This window comes from Nyctereutes procyonoides, unplaced genomic scaffold, assembly GCF_905146905.1.
Source record: "Nyctereutes procyonoides isolate TBG_1078 unplaced genomic scaffold, NYPRO_anot_genome, whole genome shotgun sequence".
Lineage (NCBI taxonomy): Eukaryota > Metazoa > Chordata > Mammalia > Carnivora > Canidae > Nyctereutes > Nyctereutes procyonoides.
The window spans coordinates 10929889-10954915 of record NW_026575128.1 but is presented as its reverse complement, the minus strand read 5'-3'; the positions used below and the strand labels follow the sequence as shown (position 1 = coordinate 10954915).

Genomic DNA, 25027 nt, shown 5'->3' with positions numbered 1-25027 from the left:
AGAATGCTAATTTGGTAGTTCACCGAGTGGATTTGAATAGGAGTGACAGCTTCGAAGACAGCCTTTAATTTGGTATACAAAACCAAAATTGTCAACTTTGGTTTGTTTAGCACCCTCTCCAGCACAAGCAGAGACATACAGTAGCATCTGAGCTTAAAGAAGAAGCTTATGGGTTGAGAGCAGAAATATAATTCAGGCACAAATTTATAATTATGCATTTTTTAAATTTCAGACAAAAAATTTTTTTCTATTTGCAGAGAACTTATGAGAATGAGGCAAGGAAATATAGAGAGACCAGAGATATTTGCCCTCATTTGGTAGCAGTGTTTAATAAAAGTAGAACTTGTGGTTGTAAAGAGCGCTTATTAAATTCTTCATTTACACTACCTAATTAATTCTAGCATTTTAAATTAACAGTGAAACTGGTCCCTGCTGTACCATTCGATAGATGCAGCATATTTCCTCCATCCACCAGTTGTTCAGGTTTAATTGACTACACTAAAAGTCAGAGAAGGAGGGAGAGATTAGGGCTGTGGGGAGGTGGGGAAGGAGTGAGAATCGCTCTAATGGGAGACCGTCTGAGGCCTACATTTGGTGGTAAGTGGTAACACAGGCTGGGAGAGGTGAGGTGTAATACCAGACAAGTTGAAAGGCTGCTGCTGGTGGTTCAGAAGTCAGGGTGAATGACATCATAGGTATTTTTGTTGCCCTGATTTTTAACATCCCAGTCCCCCCTGTTCCTCCAACACCTCCTACAGATCTCAATACATCTCGATCCTGTGAAGTTTACAAGGAGTTCTAAATATCTAGTGGGAGGATCGGGGGGGGGGGGGGGTGGGAAGTGGTGAAGAGATAAGAATTCAAGATTAAGATTTTCCAGCCCAAACCACTCCCGGAAGAGAATGGATTCCCTTCAAAGTTTCTGGCTTATCAAATGAAGAGAGAGACTTTGAGAGGAAGAGGAGAGAGAGACCCATTGATGCGTTGCATGTAGGCTGGGTTCCCTCCTGGCTGTGGCTTGTCAATGAATTCTCCATCTGAGAACACATAGAGGAAGTTTGGGCATGGACTTAAATGTTTGCTGCTAAGTGCATAATTGCTATTATTTAGCAAGTACTTACTCTATGCTAGTTACTTGCTAAGCACTGAACATACCTGAAACAGCCTCCATTTTCTTCAGTGAGGACACCGAAACTTTGTGAGGTCAAGTAACTTCCCCTGGTACAGTTGTTACCAAGTGGTAGAGCTGGGGTTCAACCCCATATTGGAAAAGCATGATCTTATGGAGAAGTGCGTGCAGGATGCCTCTGGCTGTGTTAAGTGAAGACCCCCGCCTAACCCTCAGCCCATAACCCAAGGAAACATTGTGATCCTCTGAGTAGCAGTTGCTGGCCACCCTCTGGAGAGTCTACCCAACGCACCATGCCTTTAAACTAGACTCCTGTGTACAACGGGATGCCGAGATAACAATATTTATCATCCTCTGGGGATACAACTCAGCCTTCGGAGTAGAACCAAATTTACTGAAAGTGCCAGGTTTAAGATTCTGTTACAGTGTTTTTGAACATCTCTGTTATTTATCTTCTCAGAGATATTAGATTTTCTTTTTTCCAATTGAGAAAGGACACTTATCAGGATAATCCAGGTACCAGGGAGAGAAAACACGTCTCCCAAGTTGCTTCCGTGTGCAGCCGTGGCCACGTGAAGCCATGTTCTTCATTTTTCTCCTTCATCCACCTGCAGCCTCTACTGCTGGAGAGAAAGGGAAGTGGTACGTGGGCCACAAGCTTTTGTGCGACCTTGAAACTCAAGCAAGGAAACACCAAATCCCTGATAGAAATTATTTTATTCCCGTGAACTGCAGAGAATTGAATTACTTTCTAATTTTTAATTTCGCTGCCTTTCTGTTTTTTTTTCCAAGCTTTGAGATTGCATTACAGATGCTCCGTGTTTTAGGGGAGGAAACTTGGCTTAGGTGGGAGGATACAGTTAGGTGGCTCAGGGTGTCTCTTAAAGCCAGCAGAGCTAGAATGCTAAATTACATTTTAATAATTGTCGATCTTGTTATCACCCCTCTCCCAAAGGAACAGAGAAAGGAGGAAAAAAGTAACAAAAGAAAAAATCCCCAGAAATCAGTGTACAACAGTTTGATCTGCCTATCTAGAGTGTGTGATGATTTGCATCACAGCAATCAAAAAGAATTATATTTTTACTTGATGTGACTCTTCATGTGCCCATGCAGGGTCATTTTTTATCCATTTCATGTAGGTGAGAGCTCTCAAGGGAGGGTTTTGAGGACAGAGTGGTCCAAACTGGACATTATCCATTATAAAGCTGAATATGTGGAGTGACCTGGATTTGGAACAGGTTGTTAAAGGAGTGGGGTCTGTGTGAGCTGGAGCTGCAGGCAGAGGTTTGAAAGATAGGGTTGGGATTTAGGTAGAGGGAAGGAAACCAAAAGTAAAGAGGTAAACTTCCAGTCTAAGAATGAAAGCCTTTCTTATTCTTTCGTGCTCTGGACCCGGGAGGTAGAGCTGGGACATGGCTCTTTGGAAGCAGCGATCCAACGTGAAGCGGCACTGCCAGGTGAAGTTAAGCATAGTGAAAAACGAAGCTAAGACAGCACTTCCTAAACCTCTCCTCTAGCCCATTCTTTCATTTTTTTCTTCATAAGACATGTCTTTGGCTTAATTAATGTTCTCATTCAGTGGAGAAAGCAGGACAGGCAAAAAAATGTGGACATAGGGTGAATGCTTTGCCACCACTTTTGTATCTGGAATCACATCTCTAATTAAAGGAACCAACTCTGTTTTGATTTGGTGACACTGGGTAACTTATGTTCTTTCTCGGATTTGTGAAAATGCTCTTAATCCCATGTGTCCCTCTCAGTGGGTGACATGTGGGCCAGGGACTACGGCAGCGGCAGCGGCAGCGGGGAGGGCGAGGGCGTGGGGAGGGGCTGGCAGGGGGCCTAGGCCAGGAGGCACTGCGTGGAATATAGTCTCTTGGGTTGAAGACGGAAAGGAGGCTGAGGGCTGTGGATTGCTTTAGTTACCTCGTATACCTTCAAGGAACTGGATTTATAGGACACCACAGGAATTTGATTGAGTTTTACTTCTGAGGTAACTTTATAAAACAGTAAAAGACCCTGAAAAATTCTAAATATGAAAGTGCTTTTAATTCACTCCTAAAATGTGAATTCAGCCCTAAGGTGCGTTTATTGGCATGCTTTCTTACGTCAGCCAGCAAAGACAATAAAAATAATAGCACCAGCTTTTGCACGTTTGTGTGCACCTTATGTGTGTTCTGGGCACTATATTAGAGGTTTTAAACAGAGCAGCTCCTTTAAATAGTAAATTGGGATTGCTTGGAGACTCATAATAATAGCCAGTGTTTATGTGCACGTACTATGCACTATTGCTGAGATCAGTAGGTGGAATTTCATGTAATGCTCAAGTCGGTCATTTTATAGGTGAAGAAAGTCAGATTTAGGAATGAGTGAGTAATTAGCCCTAGGTGACTTCCTTCTAAGTAGGGGAGCTGGGACTTGAACCCAGAACTATCTAATTGTGAGTTGTCCAATTTGTAGTTTATCTTTGGCAGTTTCTCGAAAAATACTCAACTGATTTCTCCCCTTTACAAACCAACGCAGCTTATATTACCTAGGGAATGAAAACTTTTAATTCAGGGAAAACATAATTCGAATTCAAAATCCTTGTGTTGGAAAAGAGCGTACTATGCATTAAAAAAAAAAATAAGTACCGGTGGTTTGTTCTGTTCTTGGTGATAATTTTTTTCAAGATTTTATTTATTTATTCATGAGAGACACAGAAAGAGAGAGGCAGAGATACAGGCAGAAGGAGAGGCAGGCTCCCCACAAGGAGCCCGATGCGGGACTGGATCCCAGGACCCCGGGATCACGCCCTGAGCCAAAGGCAGGTGCTCAACCACTGAGCCACCCAGGTGCCCCTGGTGATAAATTTTTTAAAGAAGATTACATTTTATCTAAATTCAGTTTGCCAACATATAGTCACCCAGTTGCCCTATCCCCCTGATTTTTTTTTTTTAATTAAGCAGGTCACTGCTTACCTGAACAAGGAAAAACAGACTGAGTAGTTTTTAACTTCAGATTTTGTTTCTTCAAAAAATACCCTTCACTATGTTCCCCTTTTCTTTCTTTTGCAAGCACTGTATTAAAAATGGATGTTGCCTTAAAGTTAAGCATAGTGAAAACCCAGCCTCAATTATGCATAATCCAAGAAAATCCCAAGATATTGATTAGCTAAATAAACTTTTCTACATGCACATCAGAGGGATATCCACTAGTGATGGGAAGGGGAGAGGAAATAGTAGCCTTCATCATCACATTTTGCTGCTGACTTTGAAAACATGCTTGGTACAGTGCAATGTGTCCCTTGAATTTATAAGAAAATCAGGCAGATTTGCATCTGTCATTTTATTTGTCACCTCCCTGTAGTCATCTTCTATGTAGAAGAAGGAAAGAATTTTGATTTGTTGACTTGTGGAGAAAAATGGATTCTTGTTGGGGTGAATGGGAAATAGTTATGGAGAAGATTTGGCAGCCTGGTGGAGACACAATGGGAGAACAGGGGTGTCCCTTATTAAGGGGAACTTGGAAAATGTCAGAATGTTAAGTAACGACAGTAGACCACGTAATTATTATGCCTCTAACACACCCGTCAGGGCAGTCAGAGACCTCCCATCCTTTCTAATCAGGATAGGTTGGCAACTGAGTGGATCCGTGAGGGTTAGAATTTGTACAGGTACATTCTGCTTCTTTCCACATAATTCCTCTCTCAGGATGGCAGTAGTCAGGATTACAGACCAGGGATGGTTTCCTTTTGCCCCCTGGCTGTCTTCCCCTTCATCTCCCCTTCCCTATCAGATGGTTCTGCCCTGTTCCAAACTCAGATAACCGTAGGAAAGTATTCTCACTTCCCAGGAGAGATGTCTCAAAGGATTTTTACCTAGGATGTGAATCAGGCCTGGGTATTTTAAGGATTTTCTATTTCTGTACTTTAGCTGACTGTTTGGTTCGTAGGACCAATTCCCTGCTCACCCAGCCTCCCCTCCTTCCCCCAGTACATACATACACACCCCCCACATGCACACACTCCCTCCCTCATTCCCTCCCCCTTCTCTGGAGAATGACCTGGTTGATTGAGACTAGGAGCTAAGGAAGAAGGTAATGTCAAGTTGAAATTTCCACACATTATCTAAAAATGTAATTCATCAGCTTCAGGGTAGGAGGAAAGTGCTTTCTGAAATGTGTTAATGGGAAATTCATTTTTTTCTTGTCTTCTGGGAGGTGTGGCAGGGTGATTTCTCTTTTCGGTCTGGCTCCCCCCTCCTTATTCCACATCCTCCTTACTGCTCTTAACCGATGAACCCTGTATCTGTCTTTATGCCTTGTAAGAACTAAAGATCTTTAAGTTGCCTTTTTATTTTTTCTGCAGTCCTCAAATTGAGCTTTGATGGGAGAAGATATTTCTAGTTTGGAGAGAACATAAAATTCAGATAGAGACCATATATTTGTATAAGGCTTTTATATTTGTAAAACATTTTCAATCAGCCAACAGTATTTATTTAGTGTCTGCTCTCTCAGACCAAATAAATGTTATTCCCTTTCCTTCTCTTCTCTTAAATTCTGTATCAGGGTCTGTGAGGAAGCCAGAGAGGCTAAAACATAGTTTGTGCCTACATGTTGCTGCTGGGAGGGCAGGGATGGGGGAAGCCAGGACACATTATGGGGCCCTGCAGCAGCCTGCAGGTCTGGGATGTGGACATACCACCTTTGCTATTTTGTAGAGGGTTTTGTTCTGTTGTGTGGGGATTTTTTTTAAATTTTATTATTTATGTATTTGAGAGAGTGACAGAGTGCATGAGTGAGGGGAGAGGCAGATGGAGAGAGAGAGGCAGATTCCTCAGTAAGCAGGGAGCCCAATGCAGGGCTCGATCCCAGGACCCTGGGGTCATGACCTGAGCTGAAGGCAGATGCTCAACCGACTGAGCCACCCCGGCGCCTCTGTTCTGTTTTGTTTTTCACCAAGGTCGAAGCTTACCCTTCCTGACCCTGCCTATTAATTTCATTAGCACAGAAAGACTCCTAACAGTGCAGTGAAGCTGGAGAGTTGACGGAAGGCCTACTATGTGTCAGCTACAGGGCAAGGCACATCATGACATGCTATCTCACTGCAGCTGTGTGGCAGTCATGTGTAATCACTGGTATTATCCCCATTTTACAGATAAGGAGGCCAAGACTGAGAATCAGTTAGCTGGAGAGTGGAGTTAGATCTGTCTGGCTGCAAAGTCTACGGTCTTTCTCTTACCTTAGCACTCTGCCTCTGCTGAATGAACACGAAGACATCGGCTACTGGGGTTCAAAGGGGAACAAGATGACGGTGGGCTGGGGATCTCAGAACAAGTATCAAATAGGAGTGAGCTGGGATCTTGGTAGAGAGCAGGTTGGGGGAGACCGGTCGCTGAAGAGGCAGCAGCTGAGCCAAGTTTCAGACACCTCTCCAAGGGACAGTGAGTGGAACAGTCAGGACTATTCTGTGGGTGAGTGTTAGTGCCCCCTTTGTATTGATAAAATAACTGAAGCTCAGAAAGGTTAAATAAGTTATCCAAGGTCATAGCTAATAAGCAGTGGGGCTGAGATTTGAACCCAAGTTTGTCAGACTCCAAAGTCTGTGTTTTTCTACTTTACTAATAAATAACCCGACCTAACGTGGAAGGAGGTGGACAATTTGCAGACTCCCTGTGGCGTCTAGGCCTTGAGAATCATTGTTTATCTTGCTGAGGTCAGTTACGTGTTCTCTCAGCGACTCTTTTCACCTCCTTCAATTTCTTGCTGACTTGTAAGTCTGGTTTTCTGCTTGGCCCTTGTTTTGTAGTTGGATGTCTGGTGATACGTGAGGTCCCATCAGCATTAAGTGGATACAGCTAGTTAGGGTAATTACTCTAATTCCTAAGGCTGCTAATGGAATTTCCCATCACAAACATCTTGAATCAGATTAAATCATTTTACTGGTGGTATGGCTTAAAATGTATACTTAATCATCCCCAATATTTGCCATTTTTGTTTGTTTTCAAAGGCTTTTACTTTTAGTACTTCCTCTGACCCTGTTGAAATCACCAATATAGACAATGTCTGTACTCACTGCAAATGAGGCCAGTGCAGCCAAGGAAGACTGGAGTCAGGAGCACTTGGCTTCTTATTTTCCTTGCTCCTTCTTCTCTTTGCTCGTCGCCTGTCCCAACTCCTCTTTTTCTTTTTATTTATTTGCATGCCATTTGATTAAAAATGGATTTGAATTGGCTTTGTAAGATAGTACGGAAAAGAGATAGAATTAAAATAGCCATGGATTTTTTAAAAAGCCAGGTAGACCAAATTGTGTGTAGAAGAAATGGTAAAAGGAGAACGAGAAGGAAAAAGTAAGTTCAATGTGGCTAGGTGAGTTGTCCGAGAAGTAACAAACCACCTAGCCCAAGTTTTCTTTACATCAAGGGAAAATAGATGTGACCTTGATCCCATTCTCAAGTGGTAAGCAGGACCCCAGCCCCGGCCCCGCTCCCTGCCCCATGCTCACATTAGCCCGCAGATCTCCACGGAGACACTTGCCAGCTATGATACAGGGTGGCATAGGGAGCCTGGAATCACATACAAAGAGTTTTCCTTTCCTCATCTTTCTTGCCTGAACCCACGTCGGATTGATTAACATGTTTTGTTTGTTTGTTTGTTTTCTGGCCAGGGCAGGCAGTGCCAGAGAGAAGCTGCCTGAGTGGAGTACCTGAGTTCATTGTTTTTGTAAATAATGTGCCAAAGGGGGTGTTCTGAATTGGGCTTCCTCACTTGCTGCCCTGAACTGAGGTATCCCAGCTTCAGTCTTCCCTGGCCCCTCACACCCTGGCACAGGGCACGTAGGCACTTCAGTCCTCTGCTTCCATCTCCCTGGGAAGGGTTCCTGCAATGACTTCTGGTGGGTTCCCCGCTGCCCGGGACTCTGAACTGGACGGCAAACAGGAAAATCAAAGGTGACTCTCACTTCTTGCTCGTGATCCTGCAAACTGGAACTGGTCCTCAGCCACCTTTCCTCTTCTCGGTGCCCCTTGCCAGGCAGCGGAGCCCACAAGGAGACAGACCCCACTCTAAGTCCAAAAGAAATAGAGCACTCCATCCAGTGCTCCACACTCCCTGACACACACACACACACACACACACACACAAATGCACACACACACACACACACAGCCCGGATGCTTCTTTGTCAGGAATTCCAGGCACGGTGCAGTGAGACCGACCTCCAGGAGAGTCCCGCACCATCGCCCAGCTCCTCTCACACACACGCATGACAGGTGTGCGCCCGGCCTTGCATTAGGCAATTTATCCCCATGGACCTCCATCTTCTCAACACACAGTAGGATAGATCCTTACCTTACTGTCTTTGCGTGGTACTTGCCATCCAAACCAGCTGACACACGTGGAGGCACCTGTAAGCTGAAGCAACCTGTAAATGGGAGGGGCCCCTTCTGTCTCCTAAATGCTTCCGTCTTCTTTCTCACCAAGTGTCCTACCCCTGGGCCAACAGATGGATAAAGAGAGAGGAAAGGACAAGCTGGTATCTGTCTGTCCCTGGTTCAGTCCTCAGTTACGTAACTCCGAGTAGGAAGTAAGAGATGCCAGAGGAGAAGGCCGGAGAGTGGAATGGCACCTTACATTTATTAAGCGCCGCTGGATGCCAGTTGCTCTGTGGTTGTTATCTCATTTAATCCTGACCACAACCCCAAGAGGTAATAGCAGCCCCATTCTTTAGATGAGGAAACCAAAGTTCACGTTGTTTGAAGCGACTGACCAAACTGTCTGTGTACCCATGTCTGTCTGACCACATGCTGCTGCCAGTTGGAACAAGGGCCCTTCACAGAGAGGGCTCCTCGCATTCTTGCTGTTTCATCCTGAATCTTGCATGTGGCTGTGTAGGATGTATTCCAGTAAACCTCAGAAATAGCTACAGTAACAATGAACAGCCGTTTTAGTGGTTCTGGAAGATTGTAAATGAAAGCCTTGAGTTCAATATTCAGAAATGCCAGGATGATTTCTGAGATTGTTTTTAAAATCAAGCCACCTTTATGAGTGGCAACGTGATAAAATGGAAGGACCCACCAAATTCTCATTCTAGCTATGGGACTTTCAGTGGATCAAACCATTCTGTGCCTCAGATTGTTGTGCATAAAACGGGGATAATAACACTGGCTCTTTCCACCTTACTGTGTCTCGACGTGAGATGAGCTGCTAATATGTTGATAAGTCTTTAAAGTGTTATACCAATTCAGGATATTACTGCAGTCACCTAGAAGATAGGACATGGTAAGCAGGGGATTTATGAGGGTAAAGCAAATACTAAACCCCTTGCGATAAGCTAGTTTTGCTTTCTAGTCTGCCTTCCAGATGTTTTGTTCAGTTATCTACGTACATCTCAACAAAAGCTGATTAACTCTCTCAGACATCAGTGTCTAACTGTTATTAATGCTCAAGCTGATCAAATTACAATGCTACAGATCCTACTTGTGCTGTTAATATTAGATTTTGGATTCCGGTCTATAATGAATGATTTTTCCTCCATGCATTGGAAAAATTGGTTAGCAGGGTTCATAAGAAAGTTTAATTAGCAGGCTGTTTGTGAAAATAGTGGTTGTGAGTCATCATTCAGAATGAACTAACATTTCTCAGTGCTGAATTTGTTCTTCTGTTCCCTGAGCAGCCACATAGGATCCTCATGTTTGGGAAGCTGGTGTCTGCATGCTGCCCACTTGAACTGCCTGGGTAATAAACTAATGACAAAAACAGCACATTTTAAATCCAGAGAGGAAGAGGAGGTGTAGGGTTTTTGTGTATTTGTGTGTGTATGTGTGTGTGTGTCTGTGTGTCTTCCCAGGGGATATCATGGACCTACTATAATCTGGAACTGTGCTGGGCAGCGTAGCCTGGTAATGGAGAGCTTGACTGCTTGCCTTAGTATCCCCGCCTTACTAGTCACTAGCTGTTTGACAGGCAAATTCTTACCCTCTCTGTGCCTCAGTTTTCTCATTTGTAAAATAGGGATATTGATAGGATTATTGCGAGCATCAGTACATATAAAACGCTCAAAAACAGCACCTGGTGTACAGTAACATAATTCTTACAGCAATTCTGTGAGGTGTAGGTATTATTAGCCCTATTTTTAGGTGAGGAAACAAGCTCAGAAAAGTTACATAACTTGTCCAAGGTCATACAAATTCTAAATGTCAGAGCAAAATTGAACCCAGGTTTGTTTGGCTCTGTTTTCATCTGCAATACTATATTGGTCCCAGGGTCATGCGCCTAGTCAGTTAAGCATAGATAATGTGCAGGTGTTTGTGTGTGCACGTATACATGTGTGCTCCTGCTTGGGAGTCCATACACCCACACACAATTGTATTTTGTTTTTCCTTTGGGTCTTTGGTTCTCTGAGTGAAACTCCTTGAGTGATTGCATGCTGACCACTGACACATAGTAAGCTAGAAATCAGACCTGGTACGACTTGTACCAACATGAAAATCTGTCTTCAAAACGTCTGACCCCCTCCCCATCATGCCTCTCCGTCCTGTGTAGATTATCCCAGAAGCAAGTCTCTGTGATGTCTTCTGAGGAACAGAATCATAGGTTGTTACAGTGAAAAGAGACCTTAGAAGTTCTCTGGCTTGGTTTCCTTTTTTCTGTGGGCCTCTCTGGTATCTCAGGAACTCTAGCTCAGAGCACAGGCCCAGACCCCCCAGTTCAGGGTAATTATATCCTGAGGCAGTATTCGGTCCTGTTTCAAATAGGAATGTTCATTTGGGAATCTCATCTAAAAGTCTTTCCAAAAGAAGTTTAATAGGTAATATGTTTTTTTAAAAGAGGTTTTGTGACCAAATGAGTTTGGGAAACGGAAGTGAACCAAGTTAAAAAGAGGTTTCTTTTTATCACTACTTCTTTGAGTCCGTGCTAATGTGCATTATAAATCTTAAAAGGAAGGTATAATATGTAACCATCGCCTCAGAACCTTTTTTCCTCCAGCATTTTATGAACTATGGTTCTAAGCTAAGAGAGAGGGATGGAGCTCCATTAGGGATAAATTTGCAAGTAGAAGGGAACGAGGTAGTTTGGGGCAGTTCCTACCTGATGACCTCATTTCTTTTGTTAAGAAAGAGGTGAGGTCCTCTTTTGCATATGGGTGGGCAAGTGGAGGCCTTGGTGTCCTAGAAAAGTCTTGCTAGCTCCCCGAGAGAAACTGAATATGGTGCCGGATGGATCCATCTCTTCAGCACCAACACAGCCCCATCACATATTAGGCATTTTTGTTGAAAGTCACCGAGTACTGAGCACGTCCTGAGCACTATTTAAATCATGGATTCATTTGGTTCTGTCAGGGTGACATTTCATTTTCCATTGCCCAAAAGAGCTGAGCCATAGAAGGTGTTTACATTTTGTGATTCTCACACACATTTCCGGGCATTCCTTCATTTTCACCTCTCCCAGGTACTTACTTGACTCGGTGTAATGAGGCTGGTCACACTTGCACGGTATAGCCATTCCCTGAGAAGCCCTTAGCTGTAAAAAAAAAAAAGAAAGAAAAAAAATTAAAGAGGATCGCTTCCCTCCCTGATTCCTACTCTGCAGACCCATTTCTGTGTGAGTCCTTTGTTCTTGGGTTTTTATTTCTTGATTTTGTCTTATTTCTTACCTGCAAGCTGAATGGTGATAAAAAAGGGAAATGTGCTATTTTTCTTGTTTCTTTTCTTTTTCATGGATCTGGGGAATTTCTCTTTTAACATTTGTTGGAACCGAACATGGTTGTGAGCTTCCTGTCTGGTACTTTACTATCAGTGAACTCCTTGATGATAGGGACGGGGTACTCATCGCCGCATTTCACACAGCTCTTAGCGGTAAGTCCAAGGCCAGAGATCCGCAAGCCCTTATTTCAGAAATGACACACTGACAAAGATTCTCAGAGAAAGTCCTTCTCCAGCTCATATTTGACATCCTGACTTCTCTCTGCACAGACAAGTTATTTATCTCACCTCCTTCATCGAGAGCCATGAATTTTCTTTTACTTTGGATAGAGGCAGTTTTAATAGATTTATATTCAGTTAATATTTATGAAGCATCTACCGTGTGCTGGGCCCTCTCCCATAACTTATCTCACTTAATCTAAATCCCGACATGGTATCAGGAGCCTCCACACAGGCTTTATACAAATAGCGTGTGATGGGAGTTTTGGAAGCCTTGTCTTTAGTGTCAAACACAGCACTTCCTTTCACCCACAGACATTTCACCCATAGGCAGCCTCATTTTGCCCGAAGGCTAATTACAGTGTATGTAATTAGTACTACCCTGATAACTTTTTCTGCCTCTTTTTCCTTTGTTGCTAGACCGTTGTCTAACATCGGCTGCATTTCTGGAATCACCTGTTGGTGTGCATCCATTCTGGGTGGCAAGCCTTGTCTGTCTGACATCAAGACCTTTTGTTTTATGTGAGAACAAGCCAACCAAGAATTAAGAATTCTGGTTCATTTCTGTGGGTAGCTGGGAGTTTGCCAAAATCCTCTTTTTTTTCTTTCAACCCTCGTTAAAAATATGTTTAAATGTTTGACTATTTTTTCCCTTCTGTAAGAATATTCTGTGCATAATTTAATTGAATGTTGCTTCGATTAAGAACCTTTCATTGCCCCAGGGTCATCAGTCTGAACACTTCTCTTTGTGTGATAGATGCTGAGGGTGAGGTGGTTGTCACTGAGGTTTCTATTATCCCTGGCACATTCTCTCTTTTTCCCTTTCAGCTTTTTTTTAAAACTAAGTACTTGATACTAGCTTTTTATCTTATGAATCGCCTTTCTTCCCTGAACAGACAGAAGAAAAATAGGGTTCAGATTAGTTTCATTTTGTCAGTTATTGAGGTTTATTATTGAAATATACATTTGAAGATCTCTCATTTGGAGCAACTTATTTTATAGGAGAAACCAAAAGAGGCTTAAAAAAAAACTCCTTTGAGAATTTGTTGGTTGGCTTTCTTTTTGGAATAATGTAGTTTTGTAACTGGTCCTTCCTGCTTTGGGGACTGCTGGAAATTGTTGTGTAAAGTCTGTGCGTTTCCATGTGCCTCTCCCCAATAACAGAAGCTTTGTTTCACATTTACTTGAACAATTTGGTTGATACGATCTCTGAAATCGGGAAACTCTATCAAAAGCCTGTATGGACTTAGGAGCCAGATGGAGTTGTGTCCTGGGATCTGAGGCCTCTGGACATTAGTCTTCTGGATTATAAATGGTAGTGATAATGCCTATGTTGTAGAATTGTTTTAGAGTAGATGAGATAAAAGACATAAAGGAGTCAGCTAAAAATGTTCTCATCAAAAATATGAGGAAGTAAATAAATAAATGTATGCATATATCAAATCATCGTAATGTATACTTTTAATATCTTATAATCTTATTTGTCAATTGTACGTCAATAAAGCTGAAAAAAACCCCAAAGAACTCAGTACAGTGATTGGCACATGGTAAGCACTCAAAAAAATAACTATTTTTCTTTTTTTAGAGAGAGAGAGAGAGAGCATGAGAGCCAGTGGGTGGGGGGAGGGTAGGGCAAAGGGAGAAGGAGAGAGAGAATCTCAAGCAGGCTTCACATTCAGTAGGGAGCTGACACAGGACTCCATCTCATGACCCTGAGACTGTGACCTGAGCCGAAATCAAGAGTCGGATGCTTAACTGACTGAGCCACTCAAGGTGCCCCCCAAATAACTATTTTTGTTCCTATTTATTCACTTGTTGCATTTGTTAACTTATTCATCTGTTCAACAGAGATTTATTGAAAGCCTGCTATGTGCCAGACATTGGTCATACCAAGATTAGTAAGATCCATGTCCCTGCCCAGAAGGGCTTTAGGGTTCACTAAGAACTGCATTTCATTCAGCAAGCGTATATTGAATGCCTCCTGTGGGACAAGTGCTTTTTGGTCATTGCCATCTTGATGCCACATGATGAGTTCTCAGCTTCTGGGGAAATTACATCTACTTAGGAAGCCAGAATGTAGCCTCTGGAAATAACCTAGTACCGGTTCAGTGTAATTTTAAATACTTTGGGAATTCAAAATAAGGGAGGCTTACACTTTCGATAGTGTTCGTTGTTGACAGAAAGCAGATACACTCAAAATTTCATATGCCTAAATGATTCCTGAATATGCTCCAGAGGTCTAGGAAGATGTCATATATACATCTGAGCAGATTCAACTTGGAAGCGGTATTGACAGTTCAGGTTGATATCAACCATCAGCGGCCTCCTGGAAGTAATGGCTGTAAACTGAGTGACAGGTCTTTCCCCTCGAGGAATGGATGCTCATGCTGTCCCCTCCTGCTGGAATGCCCTTCTCATCTATTGCCTGGCTATCTCCTATCAATCTTTTTGGATTAGTCTCAAAAAGCTCTCTCTCCTTCTAACTGTCGTAACACTGAACCATACTCTACTATCATTGATTCATAGGTCTGACTGTCCTACTAGACCATGAACCCCTCGCTTCTTCCTTGGTCTTCAGTTTTAGAGTTTATAGAACAGACTTGAAGATGACTGATACCAAAGTCCTTTCCAAGACTGTCATTCTATGATGTACCAGATCCAGCTTGGCAGGCACAACCAAGTTAAAAGGTGGGACTGGGATACTTTGAGGGTATACATTGGAATTAAATGAAAAGAATGAGGACTTGGAGATAGTACTAGAAAACCAGGCTCTCTCAAAGTCTCAGGCACACTGTGCTATGCATGTCCAGCAGGTGTGTTTAGCATACAAATGAGCACATATTCAAGAAACCAGGACACAGCTGCTGTAAGTGTACAGGCTCTGTAATCGGACAGGTCTGGCTGCTACTCCGTGGCCAAATAACCTTGGGTGTGTTATTTCTACTTTCTGGGTCTCAGTTTCCCCTTCTATAAAACAGGGATAGAAATGCCTGCGTCAGAGGTTGTGAAGATTTAAATAATGATATATGTAAAGTGTTTAGCTTGTAATAGGTGCTTAGTAATTATTCTCTATTCTTTTTGTTTCCTCAGTTAGAACTCAGGATAAACTGAAAGAAGTTGGGAGTATAGGGTCTAAAATAAATATAATTTAGCTCTTTCCCTGCTGACACCAGGTAGCACAGAGGCAGAGGCTCAGGTGCACTCAAGATTTGCCCTCCCTGCCCCGACCCCCAGTCGCCCACTGCCATGGCCAAGAAAGGCGTTGCTGATGGAGGTGTAATGGATGTTAATACTGCTTTACAAGAGGTGTTGAAGACTTCCCTCATCCATGATGGCCTGGTGTAAGGAATTCCCAAAGCTTCCACAGCCTTAGACGAGCACCGAGCCCATCTCTGTGTGCTTGCGTCCAACTGTGTTGAGCTTATGTATGTCAATTTGGTGGAAGCCCTTTGTGCTGAGCACCAAATCAAACAAATTAAGGTTGGTGGCAGCAAGAAAGTAGGGGGATGGGTAGGCCTCTGCAAAACTGACAGACAGGGAAAACCCTGTAAAATGGTTGGTTGCAGTTGTGTGGTAGTCGAGGACGGTGGTAAAGGATCTCAAGCCAAGGATGTCACCAAGGAATACTTCCTATGCAAGAAATGAACAAATAAAAAACCTGGTTTTTGTTCCTCAAATAAATAAATAAAATATAATTTAGAATCTTTGAACCGTAGCATTAGAAGGCATCAGTACATCTTGCTGACCGCTCCACATCCCCTGGTAAGACATTGATCTGGCCTGTTTGCCTACTTCCAGTCATGGAGCCCTTACCACCTCACGAGGCAGCCACACCCTTATAAATCCCTACTAGAAAGTTCTTCCTTTTATCAAGGCAGAAGTCTACTCTACAACTTTCTTCTCCCTGGTCTTTGTTCTCTCCCTTGAGCACCACACGGCAGGCCTACCCCTCCCTGCTTTCCCATGTCAGCCTTTCCAATATTAGGATTGGCTCTGAGCAGCAATAAAGTCTCCTTCAGACTAGAGACTGCAGGTCTGTCAGGTGTATCTCATGAGTTTGGTTCCTCTGAACATGGTAAGGCCCTGGGAAAAGAGTTTGCTGCTCTTTCTGGTTTCTTTCTGTTCAGTGTATGAGAGATTGAATGTGGTCAAGAGGATGTAACTATGTATGTGAAGAGATATTTATCCATTCACCCAACAGACATTTATCCAACAATGTCCTGGAGCCCTTGGTAGGTGCTGGGTTATGGAGATGAATAAAATACCATCTTGGCCTCAGGTTGCCCTCTGTCTAATGAGGAACAGAGTCACATCAAGAGCTGGTTTCAGAAAGATGTTCACTTTATCTGCAAGATGGAGGAGAGGGGGCTGAGTGGTTTTCCTACATGTCTTATTCAAGAGCACCGTATAAGTATTTTAAAGAAACCAGGGCTGCTCCTTTCTTCTTTTCATGCATTTATCAAGGGCAGTGGTGTGCTGCCCTCACGTTCACTTGTGTCATTGCTCCAACATGCCACTCATGGTTCTGCCCCAGGGCCTTTGCACATAATATTTCCTCTGCTTGGGATGCCTTTCCCTCAGACCGGCTACCTCTTTTCCCTCAGGTCTTTGCTGTCATGTCACCTTAGTCTTACTTAACCACTCTGTTAAAAAGTTGTAGCCTCATCCCCTACACTGTCTTCCCCCTTCTGTGCTTTATTTCCTCCCAAGAACTCACCATCATCTGACAAACTTTATATTTTATTTACCTTTCTCATCTTGCTCTGTCACCCCCAATCAGAATATAGATTCAGTGATGGCAGAAACCAAGTATTTTTGTTCTCTGCTATAATCTCAGCAAATGGAACTGTGTCTGGCACATAATAGGTGCTCAATAAATACTTGAGGGGTAAATGTATGCCATGCTTGGATTTAGCCCTTAGGTTGGAAGCTGATCATCCCTTTATGGGAAAGCCATACCAAAATTCTACTGTTTCTTCATCTCAGAACCCAAATTCTCCCACCTCCAGGAAGCCTTCTGCACTGTGCTAAAACAGAATCAGTCTCCATCTCCTCTCCATTCCCGTATATAGTTTTTTGTTGTTGTTCCTGTGTATAGTTTTAAAAGAAATATCTCTGATATACTTATTATTTTTGCTGAACTAAAAGTAATTCTTTTTTTAAGATTTTATTTAAGATTTTATTCATGAGAGACACAGAGAGAGAGAGACAGAGACATAGGCTGAGGGAGAAGCAGGCTCCATGCAGGGAGCCCGACGTGGGACTCGATCTTGGGACTCGATCCCGGGTCTCCAGGATCAGGCCCTGGGCTGAAGGTGGCACTAAACCGCTGAGCCACCTGGGCTGCCCTAAAAGTAGTTCTTATATCCATCTTCCCTTCTGCATATTAAGTCCCCTGAAGTTAGGAACAACTTCTTGGTCATTTTGGGGCCCACTCAAGTATGTAGCTCATTGTAGGTGCCTGTTATGTATGGAATTTATGTGCCTGTTGCATATCGTGTGCTCCAATATAAGAGTAAAGCATCAAAAACATTCTCTACCTTTAAGAAGGTTGGGGGCCTTACTGAGGAGATAGCATTCTCATAGACGATTGTAGAAGGCAGTATTTAATGTGATGTGGTAGAAAAAAGACAAGGATCCACCATCTATTGAGCATCTATTATATGTCAGGCACTTTGCATATATTATCACTTTTAATCTTCCTAAAAAGTAACATTAGGTTCATTTTACAGATGAGATTACAGTAGCAGAAAGGAACAAAGTAAGAATGCAGAATTGGGGGAAGAAAAGAAATAATATATACAAAGAAATTCTGAGAACTTTCGTATTGGAGCTTCCCTTCCTTGTTACTATGGATTAGGTTGTGTAGCTTTTTCAGAAACCAAGGTGTAGGGAGGTTAACTTAACTTAGTTAGCTAAGGCCACACAGCAATAAGCGGCAGCTGCGTTTCTTATATCGTTACATTTCTGTATCAAATCCCCAGATGATGCCAATGATGCTGGTACAGGGGCCATCCTCCCAAGACTTTAAGCCATACTTAATTTAAGGCGATTGTATGAACTACTAAAAGAAAATAAATTATCTGACTAGTTGTCTCTACTGACCCTGAGCTTGCAGGAGAAAAGCCAGGACTCAGACTGCCTAACATTGTGTAAAGCCCACAGAGGTGGGCTGTGTGGGAACAGAGCCATGGGTGCAGAACCATGGGTGCTCCAGCATCTCAAAGCTCTCCCCAGTGCAGAGTGTGTGCATCCCCCTGAGTGCTTACTTGATGCTGAACACTGCTGTGCCTTTTCACAGAGGCCAGACCCCATGGGGAGAAAAACATGGGCTGAGAAGTCATACAGACCTGGGCTTATTCAAATCCTAGCCATGAACCCTACTTGCTGGTTGTCTTTGGGCAGGATACTTAACATGTCTTAGCCCATTTTCCTTATCTGCAGGATGGGCCCAATGATACCCACTTTGCACAGGATTAAGCTAAGAAACGTTAGTAGGGAGCTTAGCACTGTGCTTGGCACAAGATAGACCCTGTTAGTCTACATGTTAACATAGTTAATCCTCACGGTGATTCTTTGTGAAGATAAGGGATCATCCCTCTTTTTCCAGGTAAAGGAACAGGCTAATAAACCTTAAGTGACTAAACCAAAGTTAAACAAGTAAATATAGTTTACACACACACACACACACACACACACATACACATACAGAGGTATGTAGAGTGTGTGTGTGTAGTAGTAGTAGTAGTAGCAGCTGCAGGTCTCTCTGATCCTGTTTAGGGTGTGTTCAGGTCAATTTTGAGGCATCTGACAACAGGGAAAGGCATCTCAGGACTGGCAGGGAAGGAGTCCTGGGATTTAGAGTAGGCTGCAGTTACCCCAGCATGTGGATTACCGCCATGCAGGTGATCTTAAGGTGACTGGGGATTTTATCATGTGCTTTGAGAACAGAATTTCAGCCTGAGCTAGGGGTTCTAACATTCAAAAAATTCCTTACTCAACTCAGAAGTTTTTATCAACAGCAGCTACCCATATGGCTGCCCCCTTGGGGGCTTTACAGTTGAGGGGGGGGAGTAGCTGTTAGGTTTCTGGAGAATGACGATTTTTGAAGAAAGAAAGAGCCAAGTGTGCAGGTTGGAGTGCAGAAATGCTGAGGTCCCTTCCAGCCAGCCCTGCAAAGGGGTGGCATCTCTTGCTGCCATCAACCATGAGGATGTCACATTTTGGGGTCCTGCTGTCATAACCCCCAGGACCCCAAAGACAAGGGAAAACAACTTCTATCCGGAATGACTGGGAAAACGAGGGGTTATAATCAGCTATGATGGTGATTCCTAGAGTTTGGATACAATAAAAATGCTTAGCACAAACTACTAAAGGTAATTTCGTTTTTCTTAGATGATTCAAAAAAGCATCAGAGGTATTTCAGGGCTTTGGAATAGTTGTCAGTGACATTTTAGTTCAAATGGAGTAACTGTGAGTATGGCAAATGATACTGGATTTGGGGTCAAAAGATCTAAACCAAGGGTCAGCAAACTATGGCCCAAAGGCCAGGTTGAGCCCACTGCCTGTTTTTCTAAATGTGTTTTGTTGGAATACATATAGCCTATGTATGGCTGCTTTCATGCTGTAATGGCGAAGTTGTCATGGCAGAGACCAGAGGACCCACCAATCCTAAACTACTCACTATCTCACCTTGTATGTAAAAAAGTTTGCGAGGGGGCCTGGGTGGCTCAGTCGGTTGAGTGTCTGCCTTCGGCTCAGGTCATGGTCCTTGGATCAAGCCCCACATCAGGTTCCCAGCTCAGTAGGGAGTCTGTTTCCCCTCTTCCTCTGCCATTTACCCTGCTTGTGCTCTCTGGTGTTGTCTCTCTCCGCCCCCCACCCCACCTGTCAAATAAATAATCTTTAAAAAAAGAAATAAGTTTGCCAACCCCCGATCTAGACTAAGATCCAGCTCTGTAATGTAGGGCAAATCACTATTTCCTCTGATCTTCAAGTTCCACATCTATAAAATGATGATTATGTCTCCCACAGGGTTGGTGTGAGAGCCAGATGCAACAGAATGGGCAGCCAGGCACTTTGGAAACTCCGAGGGTGGGCAGCACCTGATCTGTGCTGGAGGAGAGCCCACCCAGACATTCTTGGTGTTTTCTTTTCCAGTCCTTGGTGCCAGCTTGTCATGCTCTCCCTTTCTCACAAAAGCAAAAAGAATTCCCCAGGTCCCCCTCCTTCCACCCAAACAAAGTGTTCTTCCAGAAAAGGAGGATTGGTGCGGTCGTGCATATCCGCTCGTTCATCTACCTGTTGAGCACCTGCGTTGGAGGAAGCACGCTGTATAAGCCAGTCCTTGCGAGAAGAGGTGTTTGGTTTCCGGGGGGAAGTTTGTATACAAATCATCCTAGCAGAAGGGAGAGGTTGCCATGTCAGAGGAGGACACATCGTGTGTGTGTGTGTGTGTGTGTGTGTGTGCATTTGTGCAATTTATAAAAACAGAAATATTCAGGTTCAGAGTTTAGAAAAGCTGGTTAAAAACATGAACCTCTTTTTCCAAACTACCCTGAAATGCCTTGCAATGTCGCCACTACGGATAATGTTTCCCCCTTGAAAACTACGTTCTAATTTTAAGTTTCCACCCCAAACTGCCAAGAATGCATTTCCTGCCCCTGCCTGGTTACCAGAGATCTGTCATCCATGCCTTCTGGACAGGACCATGAGGGGTGGTCACATGTAAGGGATGTGGATCACCTGAGCTTCAAGGAGCCAGGTACTCACAATAGTTTATGAATTTGGGAGACACTCTTCATTTCATAATATCCTCTTTTCTTTATTGATTTTATTTTTTATTGATGATCAATAAACATAACCTCAGTAGTTTTTTTTAATCAGCTTGCTATCAAAGGCATAAATTGAGAAGAAAAATAAAGTTTAAAAAAATGTTCTGTTCTGAAAATACTGTCGCTATACCTCTATGGTCAAATCTTGCTACCACTGATGGAGGAAGCTATTGTTATTTGGGAGAAAAGGAATAATAAGAGGACCTTATCTATTTCTGGGATGCGGATACACACACACTTCGCTCTAGGCTCCAGACTGGGTCCCCTGGGGTCTTCCCAGCATGGTGGCTCTCTTGGTCCCCATGGATCTAGTGTTGGTATTTTTTGTGAATGTGTTTCATCTGTATTTTTCTATGTGCGTTTAAATATAGAACTGCAAACCTAAAACTCATCACCAATGTATGCCCACCATACATACAAGTTAAAACATAAAACTCTACCTCATTTTACTCTCCCTGGCTACTAATACTTTTTGAAAGAAATGAGGCTTAGGTTTTTATATTTTCTACCTCAGGATTTAATCCTCTCTAGAGTGTTTTAAAAGAGATTGCTTAGCTCCATTGAGTATTTTTTATTTGACTTAGCTGGACTCCTGTGTTGGCAAGAAGCACGTGCAGAAGCTGTTCTTGAACTAGGCTCACCACCGGCCATTTCCTCGGGCCGCAGTTTATCTCCTGTCTTTCAATTCACAGGCAGCGCTTTCCACCTCTGTCCCCCTCTTGTTCAATGAGGTGCTCTGTTTTGGAGTTTGCACCTCGTTATTTCACATCAAGGAGGACCTCCAGTCTTTCCACCCCACCTTCCTTTCTGAAACAATGTTCATCTGGTTTTTAGTTTTTCTCAAAAGCACCCTCATTCCTGATGTTAAGTGCAATCTGTCTCTAAACCTTGAGCAGATGATGATGGCACAGTTGTGCTAATTGCTGCCAACCTGAGGTGATGGTGGGTGTGGGACTCATATAGGCAGGTGAGTGGATCTGACACAGCTTGCTGGGCTGGAGTCCTTTCTTTCTGGGCGCCTGGGTGGCTCAGTTGGTCGAGCGTCCAGCTCTTGATTTCAGCTCAGGCCATGATCTCATGGGTCCTGGATTTGAGGCCCCGCATCAGGTTCCGCACTCAGCAGGGAGGCTTCTTGAAGATTCTGTCCCTCTGCCCCTCCCCCTGCTCTCTCTCTCTCTCTCTCTCTCTCTAAAATAAATAAATAAATCTTAAAGAAAAAAAAGGAGTCCTTTCTTTGACTTGACCTTCAGAACCTTCCTAGGATCTGAAGCAAGGGTCTAAAACAAAGATAAAATATAGACTGTAGAAATCATAGCCACTATATTTGTTGCAGATTTCCATAAAGAGATGAATAATTAGAAAGAAATACCAGGGAACGTGCATCCCAGGTAGGCATGATAAATTCTTCCATATACATTCCATCAGTAGGATGAATCATGAACTATTTGGGTTTAGGTTCAATGTTTGCAGTTAAGTGGTGAGTGTTTTGTCTATATTTTTTCATATTTCAATTTTAATTTCATACAAATTCAATTTAGCTGGATAGATTGTCTGACTTGTTTCCTAGAACTCATAACTAAGGTTTATCATTGAGATTATTGCTTTTAAAAATGCTCTTTAAGCATCTCAACTTGGTGCATGACTGTTTAAAATGAATAATTGTAAGAATATTTTGGTACTGCAATTTTTAAGCCCTCTCTTATTTACAAGGAAAATAGAACTGATAAATTTGAATGATGAAAATGGATTTAATTAGGTGAATTTAGTGAGGCTTGATGAGGTGGAGCCAAATTTAGGATAAATGATATTTTTAAACTAATGTCTCTTATATTTTTGGATTTGCGAAAGTTCCTCAGAACATGTAGAAGGGTCATGTAATTCACACACACCTCTCTCTCATACACACACATTTACTCTCCTGCACGCACGCACATGCACACACACACGCAGAAGGGGCCCTGCAGCTGGAGTATGTTCAACATTCTCCCCTCCTGCTTCAGTTACTAATTCTGCCTATAAAGGGTATATCTGGCAAAGTTTGGTTCTGTCTTTCCTGTTCTAACCCTGTAATTCCCAAACACAAAGGAATATTCTAATGGAAAGTATTGTCATTTCGGGTTTTCCATTTTGGGGACAAAAATGGGCACTTAGCCATTCCTCGTGATTCTCTTTGCTTGCGTCCTATGAAGGATAACAAAGTCACCCATTTTCTGATCCAGAACCCAACTTGTTTTCCCAGGTTCCCTCCTACAACCAACACAAACACAGACATTTACCAGCAAAACAGAAGCTGTTGGAAAGATTTTTTTGGCTGCCGAAATGGGCTCTTGTCACCAGGACATGGCAGGCTTTTTGCTGTATTGTCTCCCAGCCCTGGCCCGGGTACTCCAGAAAGAGCTTTATGTAATCAGTCTTCCCTGACATGTGACGTCCTGTCATTTCCCTCCCCTTGGGCTCTGCTGCCGCCCACAAATCAATAACATTGCCGGGGAAGTTCAAGCTGGTTTTGCAGCCACCCTAAGCTCTGTGTTTCTTAAAGGCTATGTCAGAAAATGTAAAGTTCCCTAATGATATTTCTGGCTGATGACACATGGCAGAGCTGATGGACTATTTATAATCAGTGGCACGATCGCAAGCACATTATTTTTATTTCACTTAGGGGGGAGCCCTGTCACTTGCTACCTCTCTTTGCAGACAAGTCGATGCCATCTCCACCTAAAGGAGCTAAGCCCTCTTTGCAGAATGCGTTTGCACTCTCCCCTTTGTGTTAGGAGCTCCCCGGTTCTTTCCAATAGAACCCCCCCCCCTTTTTTAATTGTTCTTGGGCTGGAGGGGGATGATAAGGGCAACCAGTGATTTGTAGCAACTGCTTTAAATTCTGGTCATGCCTTCACTATAAATGTCTCAGTCTTTGCTGCTCAGATCCTGCTACATTCCTCGGAGTGTGGGCGTGGCTGGCATGTGACCGAGGCAGCAGGCGCAGCTACTGCATTCAGGCGCTCGCCCCACTTTCACAGGACTGGGCATAGCACTGCGGTCTTTCGTTGAGCAGCTACTATATCCTAGGCAATGTACTTGGTAGGCATTTTATGCACAGTGTCTCATTAACACTTTCTAACCTGTCGGTGCCAAGTGCTGTTATCTCCAAAGAAGACGTGTGGGGGGAAAAAACGGGACCTTGAATGACTTCTCTCCATCGCCACACAGCTAACAGGAAAAGCCCCATGACTCCAGTTCAAATCTAACAACCCACACCTGCTCTCTTTCCACTACCTTTTCACTTTTTTTCAATTAAGTGGACCCTTGTGTATATATGTCGATGTGCAGGGGCACTTACACATTCCCAACTTGGGCAGCTCCTGTGAGTTCACAGGCTGACCAAAGTGAGAGATGGAAAAACTGGAAACTTTTCCACCTGGGGTAAACCCTGATGTAAAAGGAACCATGTATTAGAGGAGGGTTTTGACTCATTGCAATGGGAAGTGTTTCTGCTATAAAGATACTGAGCTCTCTCTCTCTCTCTTTCTCTCTTTTTTTTTAAAAAATGTTTCCACAGGACAGAGTTTAGGGTATGGATTCGTTAACTATATTGATCCAAAGGATGCAGAGAAAGCCATCAACACTTTAAATGGACTCAGACTCCAGACCAAAACCATAAAGGTAAGAAGTGATATGCTGGTTACTGATTGGGAAGCACTGGTTACATTTCATCCCTTTGCTCTAATAAATCCAGACTATGAGGGAGCTGGAAGTGGTGTCCTTGGTTTATGCAAAGGACATTTATCATCCCCTGCACTAAGTGGGGGACACAGATCATTACAAGGAATGAAATGCAGGCTGAGTAGAGGGAAGGGACCAGAGGGCAGATGGGGTGTCAGGGTCCACAAAGAAGACCTGTGAGCCCAGGTCTGCAAAGATGGCCAGAACTGAGCCATGGGAAGAAGCTGTGGCAGGGAAGCTGTTCTAGACAGGAGGAACCACACATGGGAAGCTGTGGAAATGAACGTAAACGTTATGAGTGGGGAACAGCATACAGAATAGCATGGCCTAAGCTTGGATGGGAGGTGGGCAGGGGCCTTGTGTGCCGGGCTGAACAGTTTGGCTTTACCTAAAGGTGGACAGTTAGTCTCCTGAGACTGGAAAAGAAAAAATCAGTTATAAAT

General features: G+C 43.3%; 1 protein-coding gene and 1 pseudogene across 3 annotated transcripts in view; both read left to right on the top strand.

Moving 5' to 3' along the window:
• ELAVL4 (ELAV like RNA binding protein 4) overlaps nucleotides 1–25027 on the top strand; it is a 126710-nt gene that overhangs the window by 76536 nt on the left and 25147 nt on the right. For all 3 annotated transcript variants that reach the window (XM_055341868.1, XM_055341869.1, XM_055341870.1), the window contains exon 3: nucleotides 24421–24524. In XM_055341868.1, the coding sequence (XP_055197843.1) occupies nucleotides 24421–24524 (104 nt within the window). The remainder of the gene's footprint in view (nucleotides 1–24420; nucleotides 24525–25027) is intronic.
• LOC129520696 (40S ribosomal protein S12-like) lies at nucleotides 15277–15675 on the top strand (annotated as a pseudogene).